Source organism: Neolamprologus brichardi, unplaced genomic scaffold (assembly GCF_056152115.1).
Source record: "Neolamprologus brichardi isolate AB-2024 unplaced genomic scaffold, ASM5615211v1 NODE_ptg000154l+_length_23918_cov_1, whole genome shotgun sequence".
In the NCBI taxonomy this organism is placed as follows: domain Eukaryota; kingdom Metazoa; phylum Chordata; class Actinopteri; order Cichliformes; family Cichlidae; genus Neolamprologus; species Neolamprologus brichardi.
The window spans coordinates 2,444-12,491 of record NW_028270116.1 but is presented as its reverse complement, the minus strand read 5'-3'; the positions used below and the strand labels follow the sequence as shown (position 1 = coordinate 12,491).

The 10,048-nt window shown below is 37.9% G+C and overlaps 1 protein-coding gene across 1 annotated transcript; it reads right to left on the bottom strand.

Moving 5' to 3' along the window:
• Nucleotides 1–6,612: 6,612 nt before the first annotated feature.
• Nucleotides 6,613–9,552, bottom strand: LOC148094821 (sperm-associated antigen 4 protein-like). The gene is made up of 9 exons (XM_087837097.1): nt 9,465–9,552; nt 8,701–8,791; nt 8,409–8,596; nt 8,246–8,304; nt 8,002–8,113; nt 7,788–7,912; nt 7,501–7,674; nt 7,312–7,401; nt 6,613–7,123 (listed from the first exon to the last, which is right to left on the bottom strand). Exons 1-9 carry the CDS (start codon nt 9,550–9,552, stop codon nt 7,013–7,015), a joined length of 1,038 nt encoding a protein of 345 aa, XP_087693223.1. The 3' UTR covers nt 6,613–7,012.
• Nucleotides 9,553–10,048: the final 496 nt, after the last annotated feature.

Below are 10,048 nucleotides of genomic sequence, written 5' to 3'. Positions count from 1 at the left end.
ACTTCAAAAACAATTCATGTTTAATTTCATTTAAGTTTTTTTCTTTAAAAAAAAGTTACAAAAACACACCTGCTGTCCTTTTTTCAGGTAGAGTGCTCTGATGTGGCAGATTGAATGAAGCAATTACTACTGTGAGTCACACTGTTAGTAATAGTTGTGACCATTTTTGTTCTTCCTTCCTGTTGTATTAGATTTAAACGTTGGTGTAAACAACTTTAACAACAGCTTCAAAAACATCTGTGTCACTGACATGTTATAACAAGGACTTTATTTTCTTTTGAAACAGAGAACAATTAACACCGATCATGTCTTGTTTACAGTTTAATTGGTGGATCTGTGGGTGACATTTATTGTCACCTAGTTAATATTTGAAGAAACCCATAACTGCACTCTGTTTAAAAGCTGATTTCTATGTCATGTGAACTAGTCACATAAACTCCTGTTAACTTCATTTGTTGATGCTGAACTGCAGACGCATACTTTGACTCATATTGATACACTTTATTGGTATTCTTTCCACTATTGTCGAGCGGCTTTACATAATATTCTTTGCATGTACATGTATGTGTGTCTTTACTTGTATAAAGTTGTGTGTGACCCTAGTTTGTCCTTGTGCTCATGTTGGTTGTGTTTTTTCTCCTTCTCACCTTCTCTCAAGCTTACTTCTGCACCCTGATGCTCCTCAATCAGCTCTAATGGATCTTCTGGGTGAATGAGGCAAGTTGTGTAAAGCACTTTAAGTGTTTTTAGTAGAAGAGCACATGAAAGTTTACACAGCTGTGAGGTTGAGCTCTCCAACCACTTCCTAGAGAACATGACGGATACCATTAAAAAAGAATTTTCAGTGCCATGATTCGACTGTTACTGAGCCCCAAAAACGGAGCCAGATGGTGGGATTCGTGTTTTCAGTATTTGTTTTCAAAGTGCTGCTGGGAAGAGGGGGAGCTGGGTGGGCAGAAACTATGAGCTATATCAGGTATCATATAAGATAGTACTCGTAGGTGAGAAGATGGAGAATGGCTGCTTGGATAACTGTTCTGCTTTGCCTTACTTGGCATGCACTGGGTGATGATGGCGAGGGTGGTTATCAGTGGGCTGGCCAGGTTTCAAACCAAGCGTGTGGCAGGGTCGTAGAGGGGGAGGAGCTGAGTCTTCAGTGATTTGGGGGCTTTTTGGAGAGGCATGGCGTAGCTCATGAGTGTCCAACTCCAGGCCTTGAGGGCCGGTGTCCTGCAGGTTTGAGATGTGTCCCTGATCCAGCACAGCTGATTTAAATGGCTAAATGACCTCCTCAACATGTCTTGAAGTTCTCCAGAGGCCTGGTAATGAACTAATCATTTCGTTCAGGTGTCTTGACCCAGGTTGAGATCTAAAACCTGCAGTACACCGGCCCTCGAGGCCTGGAGTTGGACACCCCTGGCGTAGCTGCAAGCAGAATGGCAAAAACCTGCTGATAACTGGAAATTCCTCGAGACGGGAGAGGTAAGATTTCCAGATGAGTTATATAGTAGCAGATGTGTAGTTCCAGTGATTCTTGAGATAAGGGACAAAACATGTCCGGCAGATAAAACCCAATTTTGTGGTTAAAAATATGCATACAAGTGTTACCCCAACTGCCTAAAAGACAAACCAAGGCAATGTTTATACAACAAAACTATGATTTTGCCTTTTTTATAAATATATATTTATTTTAAATGGTACAATACATTACCAGTACCTTAAAAATCCATTGTCTAGAAGCAGGTGTGATAATATCAAAATACAGAAAAAAAAATTAAAAGTAATGTAAAATTAAACATCATGGCTCTCGTCACTAAGTATTTAAGTCAATACCTTATATAATATCAAAATATGCAATTGAAAATTTATTTTTAAATATTTTTAAGTGATTAAAATCGTGTCCAGAGTTTTTGTCAACACCGTCAGATTTTTTCAAAAGTACAAAAAAATCAGGAATTATTGTGGGTAGCTTACACTCTGAGGACCCCTTTACCACTTCCTGTTTGATACACATGCCATGAGGTCACTGCTGTGATTATTTGTTTGTTTTTATTTCATTTATTGCACACCTTTCTGATAAAACTCTGTGTCACAACCATAGTGCGTCAACACCAAAGTCGATGTAATCCAAGATTTTATTTTTTTATTTTTTTTTGTAAAAACAGCCTCATTTAGGTAGATTGTAGAGGCCATAAGCAAATGATGAAAAACAAGATGGCTTCTATCAGAAAAACATGTGTTATGAGAGAAAGTAGGGTATTTTGTCAACACCATCAGGATTTTTGTCTGACGGTGTTGACCCTTTTTCTAATAGTGTTGACAAATGTCACAAAAGTGTTCTATTCACCATTTATATTAAGTTATTTTTTACTAATATTTCAGTCATATTACCTCTTGTGTATTTTACTGATATTTCTGCTTCACAGATGTGTCAAATATTATCAAATTTGCCTTATCTTGAATCTCATTGTTTATGTATACATTATTAATCCTGTAGGAAAATGCTTAGTCCTCTGCATTTAACCCATTCACTCAGTGATGCAGTGGGCAGCTACCAATCCAGGATAGCCTCTGTTCGTTGGATCTGAACGCCCAACCTTTCGATCATGTGGCATCTACTGAGCTAGCTGTGCCCCGAGAGCTGTTCTTTAAGTGATGATGTATGAATCCCGCTTCCAGGCCCAAACTACTCTGTGTTTATTAAGCCTGTTGTGCTGTTAAAATGTTTTAATGCTTTTTATCTTGTTCTATTACATCTGAACAAGCCCCTAAAAGCAGCTAGTGATCACTGTCAGCCTAACCATCAGGAACCCTCACGTTAACTTTTATCAAGTGGAAAAAGGTTAGCATTCATCCTCCAGCTTCACTGTGTTTATATTATGCTAACACAGCTGTGTCGCTAGCAATCACGTAGCACATCACTATATACCAGCTAGCCCAACTTCAGTAACCTGACAATAGTCACTGCTGTTTAGTTTTGTCTCCATTTATGTTGGAAGTGGTAGCAAAGCTGGTATATCATGTTCAGGTGGAAACAAGCAATCTAACTTCTAACTCTGTTAAATTTCATATATTCTGTTTTCATGGATGCCTGGATGTTACACCTGGTGGAGCCACACACTGATCATTTTATTAAAGATGAAAGAATTTAGACAATTTGTAACTCTCAGTGATACCGCAGAGTTCCTTTGACTTTGGGATCTGCAGCGGGGTTTGGACCTGGAAATGGCTAATAACATCAAACTTAATGGCTGGATAGCATTTCTATTGCTTAATGCATAATTGTGTTGTGAATATTCATCCTTAATCTGTGAAAAAGCACAAGGTTCAGAAAAATTATTGTAATTACAAAATGGTACATTTCAGACTAGAATAGCAAAGGGGAACCTGTCAGTAGAGGAACAAAAGAGAAGGAACAGGGATGATCAAAAAAGAAAGAGAGAAAAAATTAACAGCCAGCCTGAGTTGAAGAAAGAGTTTCTCATAAAGGAAAGCGAAAGATGGAGAAATAGAGTGAAAGAGGGAAAAATAAAGAACACCAGTGATCTGAAAGGAAGAGAAAAAAGTCAGAAGGGAAGGTTTTGGAAACAAGCACAGAGAGTCAAAAGGAGAGAAAGTCCAGCAGGGTCTAAACACACAACCACAGAGAACTTTAGGAATCAAGGAGTAGTAGGCAGCTACTTGCTGTGTAGATGTAGAACTTGACATGTGCAAAAACAGAATTGTTATGATGTGTCTTGTGATATTACAAAGGTTGCTAATGTTTAATGGTCATTTTGAAAGAAATAATATCTTGTTTTCTACTAGTGTGTCACCACTGTCAGATTTGTGTCACCACCGTCAGCACCTTGTCAACTCCATAATATGGAGTTTTTGTTTATTTTTCTCTTTTGGAGAACCATATAGTTTCTCCCTCATGATCTTCCAATAAAAATATGTAATTTTCTCAATAAATGTGTAATTTGCATGCTGCTTAATATGACTGTTTCTTATACAGATTAAATACAAGCTTCTGAAAATATGTATGACTGTAACTCTAATAATAAAAAGCCAAAACAATCTTACTTTTAAATGTGGTATAATTACTTTGAAAACATATGTGCATAAACAATAAAATAGAGAAGCTGCTAGTATTCAAAATAGCTGAAACAACTTAATTTAAAATATATATTTTTGCATTTCTTTGTGTCTGACGGTGTTGACAAAAACCTTGCACTTCTCCAGCAAAAACATAAATTATTAAAAAATGTTACACCTGGGAGATTGTACCAAACCATGGTGAGACAGCCAAAACTTTGTGTTACAATTATATGTAAATATGTTTTTGAAAAATCAAAAAATATATTTTAGAAAATTAAAACCTGTTTTGTCCCTAATCTCAGGAATCACTGAGTTCTACAGAGAAGATGATATACAAAAGTTACTAAAGAGTAAACGCAGAGAAACGAGGACAAGAGACAGAGCCCATTTACTACCATGGCAGAAATACAAACTGGTGGAGATCTAGCACCACAGCTCCTAAATGCACAGCCTCTTGATTTCACACTACCTGCAGATGTGAGTGGATGAGCTCAAGGAAGCAACTCCACACAGAGGTGGAGACCAGAACAAAGCTGCCTCAGACCGTCCGATCTGGCCCAGTCCCTGACTTTCACTCATTTAGAATTTATACATATCATGACTCAAAAGTCATGACAACTTACAGGAGGTGACACCATTAGTGAAGAAAAAGGAAAAGAAGCTTTGTTTTGAAATTAACAGAACTAAATAAAATGAGTGTAGAAGCTTGTTTCTGTTATCAATAAGTCCAAATTTGGGGTTATTAAATAAAAATTTCCAGTAAAATCTGCTAATTGATGAAGTTAAAAAACAAGATGCAATATGCTTAATGGTCTATCTCAGGGGTCAGCAAGCTTTAACACCCAAAGAGCCCTTTGGATGCGATTTCCACGCAAAAGAAAACACTGGGAGCCACAAATACTTTTTGACATCTAAAATGAAGATAACAGTCTATATATTGTTTTTTTACCTTTATGCTTTGTGTGAACAACTAAGGTGTGTTGCTTATGAAATCCATGAACTGCTATAGAGAAAATTACATTTTCTCTATATTTCTCTATCATGACATAATTAAAATTGTAATTTTATTTAAATAAAATAAAAATTTTATTTAAATAATTTTTTTATTTTATTTATGTAATTAACACATTTTGAACTCTTAAAGAAATATAACAAAAGGAAAGACACCCAGCTGAACTAAAATGATCCATGTAGCAAACAAAAACTGTTGTGAGTCGCCACCCTTATATCGCCTTTGGGCTTTTGGAGCCTTGACCTGACTTTTAAAAAAATAATTGGAAAAACAGCACTATGCTGCTAAAAATTGAAAAACAGATATTTGTAAAATTGTACCTAAATATGTATTTTACCTGGTTAATGTGTGTGGTGGGGCATGGTCTGCAGCGCCGCTGCAGGGGAGGCGGACGCACCTGAGCGGCACCCGCAATCACGCCTCACCGCCTTAACGTCTGTGCTATCTGTGCTGTTGTGTTGTTGTTGGTGTATGTCGGGCTGTGAGCTGAAAAGCTACAGCCGGCTGTACAGCAACTTTGTGTGAAAAGTAGTCAATAAAGAGATGCTGAAAAGCATTTTCATGGAAACATCGTCGAGTCTGCCGTGGTATGTTTACAATGGGACTTCTGCTCCTCAACCTCTGCGCACAGCGTCTGCAACTCGGGGCTGTACGAAGTCCCTTTCATCTTTACACAGGACTGTAAGCTGTCATCTGTGAGGCGCGAGCGGTGTTTGTTTTTAACATAGTTCACGGTGGAGAACAGCTGCTGACATAATGTGGATCCGAAGATCCATAATTGGCCTACCTGGGGTCGAAAGTCTCGATAAATGCACGGCGTTTCGGCGGGTACACCGGCTTGTGCGAGTGTGACGCTTATTTTGAGCGATCAAAAAATAATAGAATATAATTTTATGTTTGTATTTCAATATCACAATAATCTTCCAATTTAGAACTACAAGTTAAAAAAGAACTAACATAAATAAAATACACTTCAGCTAATTACTTAAAAAAAAATTATTTTCCCAAGCCACACGGAGCCGCACTAAAAGGACTAAAGAGCCGCAGGTTGCCGACCCCTGGTCTATCTGGTGTCCCAACTACAAACACATGGTTAAACCTGAAGTTACCTCACTAAACCTCAAAGCCTGCATCACAGTGAAGGCTTCTCATATCACAGCACATGCAACATGGACTTTACTTTCTTTACTTTTGGGAGTTTAAATGTTCATTTTCAAAATGTAAATCCTCTGGCCATAGTGTTATCACGCTTGTTTAATATACTCTGACAATTAAGAATACCAAAAGACATGAAAAATATTTTCTTAAAATTTTATTCTTGTTGTTTTAAAAAATATCTCTAAATTTCCAGTGGAGACAATTTAGAGAATTTTTATGTTTTACAAGAAATTTAATTCAGTCCAAATGAGTTCCAATTGAGGGCCAATTCACAATAACACAGTGCTTAACAAAGTTAGTCGAACATCACCTAATGTAAGAATTACAGGTTTAAGAAATTTGGGGTGTTCTTATATCTATGACAGGTGATGTAATAAATTTGTTAAGCACTGTATATGTAGAGTAAAAACCCTACAATATAAGAGAAGAAAAACCCCAACAATCAGATGATCCCCTTTGAGCAAGCACTTGGCAACAGTGGAGAGGAAAAACTCCCTTTTAACAGGAAGAAACCTCTGGCAGAGCCAGGCTCAGGGAGGGGCAAGCCCTCTGCCACGGCTGGTTGGGGGTGAGGTGAATCAGACTGCAAACATCTTAATCAGACATGTCTTACCTGGTGGGATGGACGTTCGCTGGAGAAAAAAACATGGGTTAAATTGACAATTTTTTTCAAATACAATTATTTAAATATGTGTTGCAGTCTGATTCACTTTCACATTTTTCCTCTCTTTTCTTTTATAGATGGAGTTCATGGGAAGCTAGTTATGCCAGCTTTCCATGAACTCGGAACTTGTACAAACAAGAATACTCACGATTGCCCCAGTTGTTCAACACCTGCAGCGTAATGGAGCGGATGACGTCTACTTTGTCGTCCTGAGAGACAAAACAAAAACAAGATGGGTTAGTTGCATAATAGTTTTCTTGACTCTTGAAAGGATGGTAAATTTAGGAATACTGTGATTATTATGAGGGTGGATATACAGATAGCAAGGGGAGCTAACCTCTAAATACTCTGGATAGAAAAGTCTATGTGCATGTGTCTAATGGCACAGTGTACTCACAGGAATCCTGAATGTTTGGAGTGGATCTCCATTTTGATCATAGACGAATGTTCCCAGGTGGACACCACTGTCGTCTAATGCTCTCTTTCCCTGAAAAGACAGAAATAAATACAGATAAAGTTGTTCTCTATATACACATATGTAAAATGCAACAGTTAAACAGTGGTGCAGTGGAAATCTGTGACTTACAAACACTGAAAACATCCTGGGAGCACTGGAGACCTTTCCAGATGGTGACACCATCTTAGAAATGTGACCCAGTGTCACATGACTGATGGCGATGCTGTGTGGCAGCTTAATTGTTAAATGTCCCTGGGAGCCCGCAAAACTCCAACACACTCCTGGGACCATGGGTGCTCGACCCTACAGAGAAAAAGAAACAAAAACAGAGTTCAGTTTGGACCACTAGTGTTTGACTATTAAATCATGCAGATGTGTGAGATAGTATCTTGTTTTTTTGTGAAAGTAGATTATACCTGAATAACGACTCTTGGGCTTACACAGGGTTGTTTTGCGGGTATCAATGTAAGCCCCCACAGCTTCAATCCAGTCTGTTCTGTAAGGTAGGATGCTGAAGACTGTTCTTTAACAATCGTTGCTCCTGTAGACAAAAACACAGAGTGAGAAAGGAATCGCAAAACAACAACAAAGAAATTCTTACGTGAATTCTGATCCGATTTCATGTCTTACCCAGTTCCTCCAGAGCAAAGTTGGGCATCCTGTCCCCAACTGGAAGAAGGAAGTCAATTCTTTTTCCTAAGTCCATTAACTCCCTTTGCAGCTCTTGTACCTTCCTTTCCACCTGTTTATGTCCATTCATTAAGTACTGCAATTGAGAAGAACCATTCATGTTATAATATATATATAATAATAAACTGTTATTATCTGATTAATCTTCAGGGAATATATTATGAGCCTCATATGTTTTTCATACCTCACTCATGAACGGGGTGGAAAAGTCCATTTTCTGCCCTCCAATACTGAAAATCAATCCTGGTGGATGAAGAGAAACACAGAATAAGACGAGAAGCTTAATCCAGAAGAAAAGCACATAGTACTAGAAAGACTGTAATTGTTTGTGGAAGGAGATCATTTACCAAAACACAAGGCCAGCATGAGGACCAAAAGTCCCAATGCCTTGATGGCTCTAAAATGACCTCTGCTGCTGCCACTGCTGTAGTCAACAAAATCATTGTTATTGTAGTCCACAGTGTCACAGTCCACTGTGTCTCTGTCAATATTGTCAGGGACTGGACGGGGACGGGGCCGTCGCCTTTTGAAAATTCTGCACAGAAAAAACAAAATCATGTAAGAACAAATGGATTATGATTACAAAACATGCATCTATGTCAGTGGATGACAACAAAGAACATGTAGACCAATACTAACCTGTATAAAGTCTCCTTGTAGGAGATTAACGGCTCTCCTTGGCTGCCGTAATAGCCGTTAGACTGAAGTCTTTGGCTTCTTCTCAACATTGCTGTAAAATGAAAGGGAAACATGGGGTTAAGTGAGTCTCTAACACAAAGCTTATCAGACTTCATAACTATGATTTGAGCATGTTTCCATCAGAAGCAACTCTGTTCTCTTATATATAAACTTCACGGTGCCAGCTTGTTTTGTTTTTAATGAACAGAATAATATTTGAATCACACTCATTTATGAAATCCGCTCTTAATAAAGAACTTTATTTTCCCAGTGTCTTCAAAAACATAGCATCATATTGTTATGATTTATATCATAGCAACAGATCACAACATTTTCTTGCTTTTCTTGCAAAAAATCTCTTTCAAATGTCAGTTTTTTTGTTCACAATGTAGTTTTTACAATTCAGAAAAAGAGGAAATCACCACAGCGGTAAAGACTCAAAGCAAATAAATGAATTTGGCCCAAAATCCTGTCAAAAGGTCTTTAAGAATTAAAAACTCTTTGTTTGTATAGTTAATATACAAAAGGAAATTAATATTTATCAGACAAGCTGCGTCTAACAGGTAAGCAGTAAAATCACCTTTACAGTAGAATGCACTAAAAAGTGTTTTTCTGACATAATCAACTGGATACCATTTTTAAAATGTTCAGATTTGAAACACATATATTAAATGTAAGATGTGAAGATAAAACATGTCGATTTTTAGTCTAAAGATTGCACTTACCTTCACTTAAAACGAAAGTTGAAGAAACTGAATCACTAAATGTGCTTTTCCGTAAATATGGACGTTTAGCGCTTCTCACTGAACTCATCTGAACCAGAAAATTTAGGTGCAGAAGAAAAATTTCAAACCGCAGCTTTTTCAGTTACGTTACAAACAGATACATGCACAAATCGAATATGACGCACGCGCGTTCCATAAGAGCAGCACTTCGTGTGCGCACGCGCAAAGGTGTGAGTAGTTCTGGGGTTTTTTTTAATGAAATTTGCTCTCAATTAAATAACTTTTCCTTCTCAGTCCCTTTATAAGCACCGCATCATATTGTCCAAATTCATAAAGCACAACACATGCGCTCACGAGCACATGTGCAAAGGTGTTGTAAGAGCCAAAGTCATGTTTATGTTTTGCCTTTTTGTTATGGTGGCACAGGTGTATAGCCTTACCTGTGTCTCCGGTGATGGCATGTGGGTGTGGTCACAGTCTATTTACCTGATCTCGGTGTTCACAGCAGGGGTTGTTGGGTGAGTGGTTTGTGGGCAAACTTTTCTGTTGACCGTCATCTTTTGGCACACCAGTTAATCCATGCG

Excerpts from the sequence above, each read along its gene's own strand:
- LOC148094821 (XM_087837097.1), bottom strand. The coding sequence starts at position 9,552 with ATGAGTTCAGTGAGAAGCGCTAAACGTCCATATTTACGGAAAAGCACA. Across the intron at positions 8,597-8,700 it reads TACAAGGAGACTTTATACAG|AATTTTCAAAAGGCGACGGC; the intron begins GTTAGTATTGGT and ends TTTTCTGTGCAG. Across the intron at positions 7,124-7,311 it reads TCCAAACATTCAGGATTCCT|GACGACAAAGTAGACGTCAT; the intron begins GTGAGTACACTG and ends TTTGTCTCTCAG.